General features: G+C 35.9%; 2 protein-coding genes across 8 annotated transcripts in view; one reads left to right on the top strand and one right to left on the bottom strand.

Annotated features, from left to right (window-relative positions):
- CMSS1 (cms1 ribosomal small subunit homolog) overlaps positions 1-17178 on the bottom strand; it is a 430657-nt gene that overhangs the window by 268965 nt on the left and 144514 nt on the right. The window lies entirely within an intron of this gene.
- The window catches only part of FILIP1L (filamin A interacting protein 1 like), a 361936-nt gene that overhangs the window by 203967 nt on the left and 140791 nt on the right, over positions 1-17178 (top strand). For 6 of the 7 annotated variants that reach the window (XM_056793384.1, XM_056793385.1, XM_056793380.1 and 3 more), the window contains 2 exons: positions 6939-7200; positions 7844-8017. In XM_056793384.1, the coding sequence (XP_056649362.1) occupies positions 6949-7200; positions 7844-8017 (426 nt within the window). In that variant the 5' untranslated portion in view covers positions 6939-6948. Of the gene's footprint in view, positions 1-6938; positions 7201-7843; positions 8018-17178 lie in introns of those variants that run through there. The other variant, XM_056793386.1, reaches the window with a different exon arrangement.

Genomic DNA, 17178 nt, shown 5'->3' with positions numbered 1-17178 from the left:
AATATGTGTTAAAGGCAGGTCTTCCTTGTCCCACATTCTACCAAGTATCTCAAATTTGGCTCCTATAATCTAGTCCCTTTTCTGTCTTTCACGGTGTGGCAAACTTTCTATAGTCCTGGCTATTGATTGGGTAAATGCATAATTGCTTAAATCATTTTAATTGGGTCCTGATTCCGGGATCTATTATGGATTTATTTTTCCTTTACTTAGAATTTTTACACAAAAGACTTTGATAGTCTATATTTCATCCAGAACTTATTTTTTTAATTTGGATTTTTAAAAATATTTTTTTCTCTTGCCAATTGATTCATATACCTCATAACTCAGCCATGCATCCCTAAGTGATCTCTGTGTTTTTCAATACCCTCTTCAGGGAGGAATGTATTATTATTATTTTAAATTACAAATTTTAAATTCTTTTTGAGAGTAATTTTAGGTTAAGAAACATGCTAACTCTCCAAATCTAGAAAATGAACTCTTCTTAGAAGGCACCATGAAGATGCCCTCCACAGACCACAAGCTACATCAAGAAGATCCAGAATGAACTTTGGGTGTGGTTGATTGAACATTTAATTTGAATGTATACTCTTATGCCAAAAGGGGACTGCCCCATAACTAGCTTTTTGTCAATGCACCTAGTAATTATTGGTTTTGTTCTCTTTTCTTCTTATCCTCAAATTATTGCAATTTTAAAGTTGGTATATTTACAAGACCCACTGGAGAGACTAGTCTTCTGCAGGTCTCAGCAGGGAATCTATGATTGAAAATGCTACCCTAAAAAAGAACTACATATCCCAAGTACTTCCTGTAGGCAGAGGATAAAGGGTTTGGGCTTTGGAGGCTCCTCCTCTCTGATGTAGAATCAGCAGTGATGGGGTTGAGTGGGGATGGCTAAAAATGGCTAACCAGCCATGGGCACATGGTCTTTATTTTGTATCTTCTTTATTCCTTGATTTCTAATGATCATTAATAAATCTCTTAGAATATATTATTATTGAGATTTAATTTTAACTTTTACAAGCAGAAGCAGAACACTACACAGCAACAGAAATATTGTATGATCAACTATGAATGATTTAACTAATCTAAGCAAAACAACGATCCAAGAAAATTCCAATATACTCATGAGGAAAAATACTATCCACTTCCAGAGAAAGAACTGATGGACTATGAATGCTGATGAAATCATACAATTTTTCATTTTATTTTCTCAGTGTCTTTTTCTGGTCTATGATTTCTTTCACAACATGACTAATGAAAATGTTTTGTAAGATTGTACTATATAACCTAAATCAAATTGCTTGCCAGGAGGCAGCTGTTGGCTTAGTGGATTGAGAGCCTAGGCCTAGAGATGGGAGGTCCTGTGTTCAAATTTTAGCACAGACTCTACCTAGCTGTGTGACTTTGGTCAAATCACTTAATCCCCTTTGCCTACCTCTTACTGTTCTTCTGTTTTAGAACCAATACACAATATTGATTCTAAGATGGAAGGTAAAGGTTTGTTGTTTGTTTTTTAAATTGTCATCTCAAGAAGAGGAAAAGGAGGAAGGGAGGGAGAGAATTTGGAACTCAAAAATTTTTTAAATGAAAGTTAAAATTTTTTAATGTAATTGAGAAAATTAAATTAACTCTTGTCTTAAAACAATACATCCTTTCAAATTCTACACTGTAGTGATTTAGAGAGATTCAAAAGAATTCCCAAACTTGTATCTACATAGAACAAAAATAAGACTTAGCAATTACTTTACTACGTTAATTTGATAGTGGAGAAAGACAAACTACTTTCAAAATAAAACTGAGGTTTTTATTATGAGCTGAAGTTTCCAATCTGCTAATTGACTCTGAACAAATCAAGCAAACAATGGCCAACCTTATAGCTTTCTACACAGACAGCTAGAAATAAATCTAGGACACCTGGTTTAATCAATAATGTTTTTTTTTTTTAAACCCTTACCTTCCGTCTTGGAGTCAATACTGTGTATTGGCTCCAAGGCAGAAGAATGGTAAGGGCTAGGCAATGGGGGTCAAGTGACTTGCCCAGGGTCACACAGCTAGGAAGTGGCTGAGGCCAGATTTGAACCTAGGACCTCCCGTCTCTAGGACTGGCTCTTAATCCACTGAGCTACCCAGCTGCCCCCTTAATCAATAATTTTAACTAGACCCATCCAACCTCACACTGAGCAATACTACCACACAGGAAAAGAAAGCAAATTGTCACTTCTAGCAAAGAGCCCATAAAAATAAAGTCATCACCATGATCACACAAAATCATCTAATTTTAATACTGGAAGACACCAGTTTTACTTAATCTGAAACCACAGCTTTTGTGGTGAAGATATGTTGTTTTGGTCACCAAAACTTTGAGATGCAATAAGGGAGTAGGAGTGTTAATTGATGGAAACTGGAGGGAAGAGAAAAAAAGGAATAAAATCTTACAATAATAGAATTATGTGCAGATTAATCAGTTAACTGTGACTAACTGGTTGAACTACCCTACCCACATCTTTAATTTTGCAGGTAAGAAAATTGAGGCTAATAGAAGTTAAAATAGTTAGCCAAGGACTCAGCCAACACCAGAAGTTTGATAAAATTCTCTCTGTACCACCCGTACTGCCATTCAATTCAATTTATTTAATTCAATTCAATTCAATTCCACTCCATTCAACAAAATATTATTAAGTACCCCTCCTGTGGAAGATACTTTGCTAAGGGTCATAGACATCAAGACATAACCTAAATTTTATGGGGGGAGAAGAGTGAAACCAACATGAAGACAAATAGACAAAATACACAGAAAGTCAAGAAAGAGTAGTTGATAGAGGAAGAAACACTAAAAATGGTGGCAATCAGGAAATATTAATGAATAAAATTGAATTCTATTAATTTGAAAACTGAGCAGGATCATAAAGGCCTGCTCCTGATCCCAGTTTTTGTTGCCAATTTGCACTATAGTAGGGTTCCTTCCCCTTTATACTCTTTATAAAAAAAAGAATAAGATTTGTATTGTCTTTTCACATAAACAAAACAGATGCAACTTTCCTTTTTTTGGGGTGGAGAAGTAACATGAAAGTCCCAGAACATCATAGGTGTTTGAATATATTCTCTTTCCCACCCCATGCCCCAGAGTCAGTGAATTAAGATTCTGCCAAGAGAAACAATGAAGTCACTGATGCTACAAAGCCTGAAAGCATAATCCAATTTGCCTTTGTTTTCTCCATCAGGATCTTTAATTACTTCTCATTATTTCTCATTTATGGTTGTTGGCAGAGGAACAGGTAACCTCAAGTATTGTAAACATATACACACCTCCCCTTCAGCAGTTTCTGATACTATAAATAATTGGTTATTGTTAAATGCTGTTCAAACAATATTAGGTTTAGCTTCATTAATAGGTAAAAATGTTAACTATTCCTACCTTCCTACTCCAAAAGAAAAAGATTAGAGTTCTGAAAGCAGTCAAATGACCTCTCTTCTTCCCTCCCCCCTCCTTCCTTCTCTCTCTCTCTCTCTCTCTCTCTCTCTCTCTCTCTCTCTCTCTCTCTCTCTCTCTCTCTCTCTCTCTCTCTCTCCTCCCTTACATTCCCTTATCTTTCATCTTAGAATCCATATTAGCTATTGGTTGAGGCAGAAGAGTGGCAAGGGTTAGGCAACTGACTTGCCCAGGGTCACATAGCTAGGAAGTTAAATAACTTTTGACATAAATTTACCTTATTAAAAAATTTTCTCAAATGCCATTCCTATCTGTTTAGATATTTCATAGTATATAAATTATTCTATGAAAACTGTATGCTTTAACTTTAATTCAAATGCTTGTAGGCTTTTTTCAATATCTCTAAATGACTTATATAAGATGTTTGTCTTTTTTTTTTTTAAACCCTTACCTTTCATCTTAGAATCAGTTCTGTGCATTGGTTCTAAGGCAGAAGAACAGTAAGGGCTAGGCAATGGGGGTTAGGTGGTTTGCCCAGGGTCACACAGCTAGGCAGTCTTTGGGGCCAAATTTGAACCCAGGAACTGTCATTTCTAGAGCTGGCTTTCAATTCACTGAGCCATCTAGGTGCTCCTGAAATATGACTTACTCTATTTATACCTTTGGTTGGGCATTTAGATGACTTGGTGGATAGAGCACTGGGCCTAGAATTGAGAAAACCTGAGTTCAAATGTGACCTCAGACATTTACTGGCTGTGTGACCTTTGGCAAGGCACTTCACCTCTGCCTCAGTTTTTTCAACTGTAAAATGGAGATAATAATAGCACATACCTCCCAGGGTTACTGTGAAGATTAAATGATTAAACACTTGTAAATAGTTTAGCACAGTGAATGCTCAATAAATGCTTCCTTCCTTCCCTCTTTCCTTTCCTATAAAGTGTCATAGTAGATAAATTAGTTAACAATAATGGCAGCTAAAACTGGAAAGGACCTTAGAAATCACCTAGTCCGGAGACTCTTGTTACATCTTTCTAATCTTTGATGACTATATTTCAACAGAATAGGTTTCAACAAAATCCTTTTTATTTTATCATTTTTAAAACTTATATTTTGGTAACAGGAGCATAGGTTTCACCAGTCTGCTCAAGGGGTCCATGGGAAAGAATAAAAAGGTAAACCCCCTGATTCTAATACCCTGCTTCATTTTGCAGATAAAGAGGCTGAAGCACCCAGGGGTTAAGTTATATTCTTAAGGTTGAATATCCAGGGAACCAAAAGAGCCAGGAGTAGAACACTGATTTTCACACTAATCTAGCATTTTCCCTACTATAGTGCAAATTGGCAACAAAAACAGGGATCGGAAGCAGGCCTTTATACTATTTTAATCTAAGACAGTTTGACGGAGCACCACCCTGCTAAAAGCCTCTCTGTGATGGTTAAAAGATTATTTTTTATTAACTTGACATCAATGAAATCACATGGAGAAAGTGAAATCACATAGCCAAGGAACTATGACTAGGTGGGTCAGTGGGTAGAGCATTGGTCCTGCTGTCAGGAACACTTGAGTTCAAATCCCCCTCATATACTTAAATAGCTTTGTGACCTTGGACAAGTTACTTTACCTCTCTCAGTTTTAATTTCCTCATCTGTGGAATAGGAACAAAATAATAATAATAATAATGATAGCAACCCCATAGGGTTTCGGTATGGATTAACTGAGATAACATATGTAAAATCCTTTTGCAAGCCTTAAAATGTTACATAAATACTAGCTATTATTATAACTATTTTGCAAAGGAAATTGTGTGCATTATTGCAAGAAAAAAAAAGATCAAATCTAAAATCACAGTTTCATGAACATATACACTTATATTAAAGTCAGTAGGTTGTAAGTTCCTGCAGGATAGGGACTGTCTTTTGCCTCTTTTTGTATCCCAAGAGCTTAACTGCCTGGCTCATAGTAGGTCCTGAAAAAATGCTTACAGACTATAATAGTTAAATGTTACTTTACCAAAGACTTTATGCTTTGATTAAAGAAACACAGAAGCTCATTGAGGCATGGCTGAACATAGATTTCTTTCCTGGCTAGATAGATGAAATACAGAGACATTTTGTTGCATTCAAAATTTCATCGGTGTGGGCATTTGTATTACTACTGCAGATCATAACATTTTTTGAGGATAAATAACTCATGAGAATGCTTTCTACTGGACTGTAGTTTCTGTGGTGTGATTTATTTTATTAATGGCAAGAACACCCATATTGTTAGGGTTCAGTTTCATTGCTGGTGGGTCAATTTGTTGATCATTTGAACCAAAAGCATATGTTAAGAATTTTTTTAAGAGGAGGTAAGGGGAATTTTGGGGAGGGAGATCATAGGACCAATGATTTCATCATTGTAGGTAACTCCCCATAAGGAAACATTCCAGGCCAATGCAGCTCAGCAGCACATCTATAATTTATCACGTAAGAAAGTTGTTTAGGAGTACTGAGAAAGGACCTGGATGGTCCAGTCATACAGCTAGTATATATTAGAGGCAGGATTTCAACTCAGGCATTAAAGACTTAGGTGGGGCGGTAGAGAGAGTGCTGGGCTTGGTGTCAGGAAGACTCATCTTCCTAAAATCAAATCTGGCCCCAGACACTAGAGTAGTATGACCTTAGGCAAATCATTTAACCCTGTTTGCTCTAATTTCCTAATCTGTAAAATGAGCTGTAGAAGGAAATGGCAAACCACTCCAGTATCTTTGCCAAGAAAATTCTAAATGAGGTCATAAAGCATTAAATACGAGTGAAAATGACTGAAAAGCAGACAACATATTAAAGAGTTCAAGACCAGCCCTCTAATAAGGGTTCTTTAAAAAAAAAAATAAACCCTTACCTTCCGTCTTAGAATCAACATTAGAAGAGTGATAAGGGCGAGGCAATGGGGGTTAAGTGACTTCATCACACAGCTAGGAAAATCTGAGGTCACATTTGAACCTAGGACCTTCCATCTCCAGGTCTGGCTTTCAAAACACTGATCTACCTAGCTGACCCCCCAATAACTTTCTCTGTGTCATGGATCTCTTAAGTAGCCTAATCAACTCTGAAACTGTTTATTTTTATTTTTAGATGCATAAAGTAAAATATACACACCTCAGAAGAAACCCATTATATTGAAACACTATTATCTGAAATTCAAAACCAAAAAAAATTCATGTGCCCTCCAGATTAAGAACTTTGAACTACGACAATTCAAAAATACTTATGGAAATTCAAATATATTTCCATTTACTCAAATCTAAAACCCAATATAATGAACAGGAGAACATCTTTACAATAAATGATTGTTTTCACCATGAAAACATCATTTAAATGATGAATTTGTTAATATCCTTTGATATTGTTCATTTCTTTTGGTTGTTAGCTCTGAGAAATAAATATATCAGGAATACAGATACATTTGCCAAAAATGAGGAGGTACTTGTACCAAGAGTTCTAAAAATTGCTTCTTTTTTCATTTCAGACTTAGAAGAATGCCTTCCAGAAGTAGCTACCCTGAAAACATATCCGAAACACAGACAAGCAAATACAGTGAAGATCTTGCCATACCAGGCACCAAAACAATGAAGATAGGAAGCAAAAGGAAAGCTTTTGGTGCTGAAAGCAGTCCTGTCCTCAGAAGTCCCAAATCAGACACAAAACAGAATGGAAGTTCTTCCAAAGAAGCCAATCTCTCTAGAGATGACTTGTTATTCCTCCTAAGCATTCTCGAAGGGGAAGTGCAGGTCTGCATTTTGAGCCATTATCATTTCTGATTTTTCATTTGATGTATATCCTGCCACGAATACACATGCTATGTGGATTTGTATGTCCATGACAAATTGTGCACACACATGCATGTGCACACACGCACAAACACATCACTTCTGCCAACTGGGAGAGCAATTAATCATCTTTAAATGAGCTGTCATTAAGACATGCTATTGGAATGCATGTTGTGAAAGGTCACATCCTCAAGAGCTTCAATGCACAAACATGCATCTATAACAATAATACCAGGTGACTTCTGGGGTAGTTTTCAATAACAAGAGCTGCTTTTGTACCCCATGTGAACTAGGTCCTAGTATGTTAACTTACTGGAAAAGCCTAAAAGCATCTGTGGAGACCTGGAAAATCTTGTTCTCTTTAACTGAAAACTACGATGAAATAAAAAAATTAGATGCTAGTCCAAAAAGAACTATCAAGAGAAGTTATTTAATGATGAGATGAGACTAAGACAAAGGAAACTAGTTCTGCTGCTACCTTTGCAATGTGTACTACAACTTCATATTATCTATGTTTGAAGTATCTGAAACATTGTTAGTTGAATAAGAAGTCACTAGCTGTTAATTCAGACGGTCTGTTTTTATGTACCTTGTGTTCCAACAGGCTCGCGATGAAGTCATTGGCATTTTAAAGGCTGAAAAAATGGACTTGGCTTTGCTAGAAGCTCAGTATGGGTTTGTCACTCCAAAAAAGGTGCTGGAGGCTCTCCAGAGAGATGCTATCCAAGCAAAGGTTGCTCCATGGCAGGAGGACATCTATGAGAAACCAATCAATGAGGTATGTACTATATAAGGTATTCTAATAGGTAACCTTAAAGTATACTTATAAGGTGGAAGAATCTGATATCTTAGCCAAGAACTGAGTTTAGTTTTTGAGGATCATTTTTTCCCTTCTGATATTTAAACAGCCTAGATTGTGAAGCATACGAAAGGCAGAAAACAGCATGGTGAAATTAAATACTGTATATTCTAAGAAAAATCAAGAACGTGTAAAATGCAGGAATAGCATTCTTCTTCTGAGTTTTCTTCCCCAGACAACAAACTGAAACTACCAAATGATATAGAATTTGTTTAAAAGGAAAAAGAATAAAGGTCAGCAAATACTTCATGGATCTGTAGGTTAACATCTTAGACAATAATAAAAAGTGAGGTATTATGTCATAAGAAACTTTGAGCATGAATGGAAATGACCTGGGGAGCTATCCAAGAAAAAATTTTCAAAAACATATATTTCTGTTGTGCATTTTGCATAAGTGCGTGCTCTCTTTTTCCTTCTAAAATTTAAAGGAAATAAAAAGACTTTTCAACACCAAGTCTACTTTGCAATTGCAATGGTTGATATAAGTATGGTTCTAAACATGGCTGCCATGGTGCAAATACATGTTGGCTTCTTAGTTTTTTATATGTTGACATATCTCAGGATTATTTGATTATTTTGTTTTCCTCTGAAGCTTTGATGGAATTTTTCATCAATTTCTCATTTTTTAAAATAAGTTTGGGAATTCAAAGCACAAATCAAAACTGGAGAGTATGAAGGCAAGTTTTGGACAAAGTGCTCCACATGGCTCTGGCAAGAGACTTCAACTGATCTCTAACATTCTTGCTATTCTCGTCTTGTATGTCTCCTGAGAATGAGACTGCCAGTCTTGCCAAACTGTGAAGGAGTCTGGTCATGCTGATTAGCATCTCTGAGGGGTTGGGATGAGACCACCCAAAGTCCGCTGACTTATGATTTAATCCAAAATTTAAGAATGAGGAGCCAAAGCTACAATTCAGGAATATTAAACCACTCTACTGGCTCCCAACAAATTAAAAGCAACACAGAATCACAGACACATCTCCAAATACCTTAGCAATCAGAACTCATATCATTGTTTCCATACTGGTGAGCCAACAAATTCCCCCAATTCAAATTAATAACCACCGGACATATGCTATGACAAAATTCCATGCTGGTTGATTAAAATATAATAACAACCCCAGAACTATGAAACAGAGCTAAATAAACTCTTTACAACAAAATAAGTTTCAGTAAGTTTCATAAACTTTCAAAAATTTTGAAAAGTCATGCAAAATTAAAAACCCATTCATTCGCTTCAAGAGCCTAAAATCTAAGTTCTTCCATTTAGCATTTAAATCTTTCTATGACTAGCCCAACCCTACCTAGCCAACCTTAACTTTCCCTTCTCCTCAGTACAAAGTTCCAGTGTTGCCAGGCTGAACTCTTTTACTATTTTTCTTCACACATTCTGTTGGTTCTTACCTCAGCTTTGTAGTCTATACTTGCCTCCTTAGCCTTCACCCATACTTTGAGACCAGTATACATTTTGCTCCATGGTTTTTTTTGTTTGACATAGATCTTTCTCTACTCTAAACTCTTACTTGGAAGAGAGTGGTACACTCCAATAGCAATAGGGAAGTTTGGAAGGGGAAGAATTTGAGGGAGAAAGATGATGATATCAATTTTGATGCCTACTTTTGAGATATCTGAAAGGCATTGAAAATGGGAGATTAGAGATCAGGAGATAGATTAGGGCTAGATAAGCAGATCTGAGAATTATTAGTATAGAGATAATTGAATCCAGAGGAGCTGATGAGATGGCCAAGTCAAATAGTACAGAGAGAGAAGAGAGGGTCCAGGACAGAGCTCTGTGGAAGACCACAGGCATTACTGGGCTGAAGATCTAGCAGAGAACCCTGAAGAGTGGACAGATAGGTAGGAGGAATATCAGGAGAGAGTAGTCCTGAAAAGAGAGAAGAAAATATGAAGGGAAAAACAGGTGATTAACAATGTCATAGGCTAAAGAGAGATCATGAAGAAAAAAGACTGAGAAAAGGCCATTATCTTGAAAATTTAGAGATGATTAGTAACTTGGATAGGGCAGTTTTGGCTGAACAACAAGGTTACAGTCTTAATGAAGTTAAAAGAGTGGGAGGAAAGGAAATGGAGACAATTATAGATAGCCTTTTCAAATTTAACTAGAAAAAGCTAAATATAGGATACAGATATAGGATGATAGTGGAAAAGGAAGGATCGTATGAGGATTTTTTTTTTAACTAAAGGGGAGACTTAAACATGTTTTTAGACAATAGGGAGGCAGGTAGTTAGGGAAAGATTGAATATAAATAAGATAATGGGAATGACAGAGGGGGCAAACTGTTGAAGACAAGATGAAATGGCATTACTTGTATAAGTAGAGAGCTTTGCTTTGAAAAGAAGGACTAAAGAATCCTAAAGAATCAACTAAAAAAATTGTTGAAATAATTAAGCAACTTTAGCCAAGTTGCAGGATACAAAATAAACCCCTATAAATCATCAACATTTCTATACCAACAAAGTCCAGTAGCAAGAGAAAGATAAATTCCATTTAAAGTAACTCTAGACAATATAAAATGCCTGGAAACATACTTGTCAAGACAAACACAGGAATTGGATGAACACAATAAATCAGAACTAATGAAACAGAAAAATATTAATTGTTCTTTAGCAGATTGAGTTAAAATAGATGGCAATTCTACCCAAATTAATTTGCTTATTCAATGCCACACTAGTCAAATTACCTAAATTTATTTCCTAGAATTAGAAAAAACAATAAAAAAGTTTATCTGGAAGAACAAAAGGTCAAGAATATATAAGTTTATATGGTTTTCTTTATTTGGGGGTTTTGGTTTTACATGAGTATTTTCTTACAATCATGACCAATATGAAAGTATACTTTGCATGATAATACATGTATAACACAGATCAAATTGCTTACCATCTTCATAAGAACAGAGGTAAGGGAAGGAGGGAGACAATTTAAATCTTATAATTTCAGAAAATGTGTGTGAAAAATTGTTATATATAACTGGGAAAATTAAAAAAAAAGAGGTGAAGGGCTACCTTATTATTTTGGACAAGGGTGAAGGAGGAGATAGTAGCATTAGGCATCTGAGTGATATAAGATGTTGAAGAGGGAAGAAGATGGAACTCTTGGCAAATGGACTCATTTTTTTTTTTCAGTAAAATATGAGGCAAGCTTCTTAGCTGAGAGACTAGCAAGAGGGGAACAATGGAAAGTTTGAGGAAAGATGAGAATGCTTGGAAGAACTGTTGTAGAGAGTGGCAAGGTGAGTTAATTAGGGAGGTATAGAAAAACTGTCTTACAACAGTGAAATACTGGTTGTGGTTATGTAACATAAATTTGTAGTAGACCTATCAATGCATTTTATGATTCTCCCCCCAGTTTCATTCAGTGGTATGTGTGTAGGAGTGAAAGCAGTGGATGGTGGGAGCGATCCAAGGTTGAGGTTTGGCAGGGCAAGATCAGAGGTTTGATAAAGGGGCACAGGATTCAAGAGAACAGTATAAAGTTGTATTGGTTCAAGATGGCAAAAGGAAGAGAATGGGGCTAGTGCAGGGATGATGGTCTGGGACAAGAACTGAAGGGTCGAGGGACTGGAAGTCATAGTACTAGAACAATTTTATTTCTTTTTCTATGCCCTATGGAATATCATATCAGGAATATAGTAAGTGGTCATTACTTGTTAACTAATTAAAATTACTTTCTTCTTGGTGGCCAAAAATATGCCCCAGTGACAATAGTTTCAAAAAAAGAAGACATACATGAATAGTAGAGTGTATGTATTGATCAGATTAATTGCATGGGGATAACAAATTCCCATCAAGCCATTTTACAATCTTGGATGACTCCACTAAAACATAAAGATGTTTTGACAAACATTTCAGCAAACATTTATTATTAAACTACTATGTACAAAGGACAGAACCAGGCTCTAAGAAGATAAAGACAAAAATGAAAAGCAATCCCCATCTTGGTTACATTTTGCTAGGGGATAAAATAAACAGATAAAGATATTTAATTTAAGGAAGATGAAAGTATTGAGGGTTATTAAGACAGGCTTCCCCTAGATCTGACTTGGGTGCTAAGGATTCTAAGGAAAAAGTGAGGTAAGAACACATTTCAGGCATAAAAACCACCCCCTTTCTAAATAATCTGACAAATAAGGGAATTGAGGCAAATAGAATTAAGTGCCTTGACCAGGATCACTCGGCTAGTTTCAGAGGTCATATTTGAACCCAGGAAGATGAGTCTTCCTGATTCTAGGCCTGGCACTTTACCACCTAGATGTTCAGCATCCTATAATAATATATAATAATAATTATATAAATTATATATAAAAAATAATTAAAAAATAATATAATAGTATATAATAAGCCAAAAAAGAAAGATACAAGGTTTAGTGTTGGATATATCATAGTGAGATCTATACCTATTTTTTCTCTTTTAGATACCTATATATGATAAAAACATTTAAGTAGATAAAACAGATACATATGTAAATATATATGTAAATATGCATATTTATTCCATTTGCAGAAACGAAAGACTATTAATTATCTTTGTTTCTACTGGATTTTGATTATACATGAGAAAGTTTTATAAAAACACAAATCTAATGAGAGGAAAAAACTGTATAATTTGTAAATATAATGACGAGAGAACTACGCATGGTTATAGCTGTCCTATTCCACACAGGTAGCCTTTAGCTATGACCTTTTCAGGAAATGGGGCTTTTAAAAAAATCATCTTTTCTTTTGAATATCCTTATTATCACCTCACAGACACACAGATACTATGGGCAGCCAATAAACATATTGTTTTGCATGGGACTTGTGTAAAATATCACCAAGAGTCCCAAATATGAAGGAGGTGTTCATATCCCTGATATCTCTAGAAATGGTTATAGCCTAAAATATCCAGCAATGTTCTAAATACGACACCTATGAAGTAACCTACTAATCCAGGAAGGAATGTAATCAAATTAAGAAAACTACAAAGAAGATTGGGAAGGTCCCCATCCTACTCTGTCCCACCATTTCTTTCCTGCTCTGGCTGTTTCATGCATAGGAACCATATATGGTTGTGTGTTGCAGATGGATACCTAAATCCTTTTACTTAATCCTTACTTCTACTGTAAGATATGTTAAAATGGGGTGGTAGTTCCCTATTAGAGTTACTTTTTAAGGACATGTAATATTAAATATAATAGATTAGATTAGATGGAGTTGGATTTCCTTCTTATAGGGAAATAAATGAAAGGAAACTTCTAACAGAGTAAGGTATGTCTTTACCTTCCACAATAAAGAAACTAAGTGAGTCCTGGTTTCTGTCCCAAACTTGAGCACTGGCCTGAAGTATATCCTCAGTTCTAAAATGAGGATAATAATACTTGCCACATACCTCACAAGAGTGTTGAAAGGATGATGGAATTAATGGCCATATTGCAATCTGAGCTCTTGCAGAAAAGGTGCCAAGTCTCAATATAATGCCACTTTGCATTTGTCAAGAACCTATCTTAGTGACATTAAAGAATGCATTATCTTATGGAAATGCTTATTCTAAACACTTAAAGCACGTAAATCACTTAGTCTTTCCATTTATTTTAACAAGTATTTCCTGAATGCTTATTATCTTCTACTCCTGAATGTAGACTTGTTGGAGATACAAAGCAGCACAGACAGTAACTGGTTCATACCAAGACTCATAAAATCACAGCACCATACAGCTCAACCTCCTACCCAACGTAGGAATTCTGCCTACCACAATCTTTACTATATGAACAAATGAGGTAGGATATAGGACAAAATCGTCCCTTGTTAAACAAGTGAAATGCAAGACATTATGATGTGGGAGGAAAAACACTGGATGTGGATTCATTAGACCTGGATTTAAATTCTAGTTCTGCTGGTTTCCAGTTATTTGGACAATCTAATTTACTCCCTCAGTGAGTTTTAAGGGGGAACAGAGTAGATAACTAAGGTTCATCCAATTCCAAAATCAAATGAAGAATTGAATAAAACTGATTGAGGGAATAGTGATGAATGAATTATCTAATGAATCACTATTGAGTGATTAGAACTATTATGTGCCAGGCACTATGCTAAGTGCTGAAGATATAAAGAAAAGCAAAAAGCAGTTTCTGTTCTCAAGAAGCTGACCATCTAAGACAATAATGCAAACAACTGTGTACAAAGTGCAAGATATTCAACACTAGGAAGCCATAAAGGTTAAGAAGGAATGTGCAAAATACCGTTCTAGACATTATGTATATTTACAAAAACAAAAATCAAAAGGTTCCTGCTCTTTTAGGAAGCTTGGATAGGAACTTGAATTTTATCCTATGAAACAATTTTTAGTTTTTTCTTTGGGTCCAAATCAGAAAGCTTAATTAATACAGGATGATAAACAATCAGGAATTGAACACATAGCACAGGCAACAAGTGCTATATAGGAATCTGGGGACAGTAGATAATCATTGCTTTTATATACAAAAGATATACAAGGTAGCCTTTTTTGTTTGTTTGTTTTGAGAGGAGGGGGGAAAAGAATACTGGCAGATGATTAAATTAGTCTGTCCTCCTTTTTCTTTCCTCATGTAAAGGCCCCCTGTAGATCTCTAGATACCTTTTAAGTGGAGCTTTGATGGAAATTTAGGATTCAAGGTGGTACAGAGGATAGAGTGGCAGGCATAGTCAGGAAGACCAATCTTCATGAGTTTAAGTCTGTCCTCTGTCACTTACTAGATGGGTAATCTTGGGCAAGTCACTTAACTGTGTTTGCCCAAAATTTCCTTATCTCCAAAATGAGCTAGAAAAGGAAATGGCAAACCACTTTAGTATCTTTGCCAAGAAAACTCCAAATGGGGCCATTAAAAAGAAGGAAAATCTAAAAGGTAGAGGTGAGGAAGGGGACAGTTTATGCAAAGACATAAAAAAGGAATATGGATTGTCACTAAGAAAGAGAAAGAATGCTTTATTGGGTTAAATAATATGCATTAGAGGAAGTAATGAATAATAAGCCTGGAAAGGGAAATAGTAAATTAATTCTTTACTTGTATGGAGGAATCTGCAATTCCTCCTTTCCCATTTATTGTATTATGTTATGTTCCATAATACTGATCATAGTTTATTGGGTTTTATTGAATCAGCCTGTTGCTGCCTCCTTCCTTTCTTTCCTCACTTGTTGAATTCCTATTCTTCCTTCAAAACCCAACTCAAATTCCAGCTCCTCCAGAGCCTTTTCTGAATTCCCAGATCATAACAACTTTCCCTCTCAGACATCTCAGTGTTTTGTTTTCTAAATTTCCCTCATGTAGGATGTAATAGTGTATATTCTTTTTTTAAAATAATTTTTTATTTGATCATTTCCAAGCATTATTCATTAGAGACAAAGATCATTTTCTCCCCCCACCCCCATAGCTGACATTCCACTGAGTTTCACATGTGTTCTTGATTTGAACCCATTTCCATGTTGTTGGCATTTGCACTAGTGTTCATTTAGAGTCTCTCCTCAGTCATTTCCCCTCAGCCCCTGTAGTCAGGCAGTTGCTTTTCCTCGGTGTTTTTACTCCCACAGTTTATCCTCTGCTTGTGGATAGTATTTTTTAGATCCCTGCAGATTGTTCAGGATCACTGCATTGCCACTAATGGAGAAGTCAATTACATTAGATTGTACCACAGTGTATCAGTCTCTGTGTACAATGTTTTCCTGGTTCTGCTCCTTTCGCTCTGCATCACTTCCTGGAGGTTGTTCCAGTCTCCATGGAATTCCTCCACTTTAATAGTGAATATTCTTTATGTATGCATTTGTGGGTTATTGCCCTTAATGAAGGCAGTTTTTCCCACTGCTACTGCCTTCCTTCAGAAATTATTTTCAATTTACACTGTATATAACTTCCATGTTCAGTTTTTTACAATAACATTTTCCCTATTAAAATGCAAGCTCCTTGAAGGCAGGGACCCTGTTTTTGTCATTCTTTGTACTTCCAGTATAGTACCTGGCAAGTAATAAGCATTTGATAAATGGTTACTGACATATCATTCTATTACACTGAATTCTGAACACAGCAGGTACTTAATAATTATTTCTGGTTTCTAAGAATAATATGACTAAACAATAGCCTAGCTCATAATGAACAATAAGAAACAATAGAGAAAGCAGTCTGCTTTTATTCTTCTCTAAGCATAGGAGGGCTCCAAAAAGAATTAATAGATGGTTGAATACCAACACCAATGATTGCTCCACTAAGTGAATTTAGAGTTATAGATCTAGGAATTATAGAGGGATTGAGCTGACAAGTATTTTGAGGCACTGACCTAATGTGAAGGAAATAGTAGAAATATTCATAGTCAACAGGGCACTTTTACAAGTTGCCTGAAACATTATCACTTCTCCCCCATGTGAAGAAGAGTCCTTTTCCTTTCTCAGGCTCTGTTATGAATCTACCAATGGGGATGGAAGAATGGGGTAGTCTCTTTGGGAATTTAACCCTTAGATTTTAAAAATAGGTTACAGTTAAGAAGTGATTTCACATACTCTAACTCATCACTGCCCCACCTCAACCCCGTGAAGAAGTATATCTCGATTTTACAGATGATGAAATTAAGGATCAGAGTAGTGAAGTGGCCTGTCTGCGACAAAGTCAAAATTGAATTAAGGGCAACAACTTCACATTCTGTTGATAGCATTTAAAATGAAAGAATCTTGAAAATGTAAGAAATGTACCCTGGGTATCTCAGATGGAGTTGAATCTCACTAATGTGGATGTTCTCTTCAATAGAGAAGATTACAACCCATCCATGCTGATCTATTCTGTATGACTTCTCCAGAAGTTCATTCAGGGCACCCTCACAGCATTATCACACTTATTTCCTGAAAGAGCACGGAAACCAGCAGAGTAACTGAGCTTTCCATCATCTTCTGCCTTTTCCACATGATCAGCCCATTCTTTTTCCATTAAACCATAGTCCAGCTCCCAGGAAGCAGGTGGATAGATTTTGGTGTGGGGGGAGGAGGTTTACAATTTTCTGTATTTAATAATTAGGTTACCTTATTTCAAGACAATTGGCTTCTTTTGTAATTCTAAATGTTTCAT

This window comes from Monodelphis domestica, chromosome 4 (assembly GCF_027887165.1).
Source record: "Monodelphis domestica isolate mMonDom1 chromosome 4, mMonDom1.pri, whole genome shotgun sequence".
Taxonomy (NCBI): Eukaryota; Metazoa; Chordata; class Mammalia; order Didelphimorphia; family Didelphidae; genus Monodelphis; species Monodelphis domestica.
Note: the sequence above shows the minus strand (reverse complement) of the source record. Positions and strands in the feature narration are given on the sequence as shown.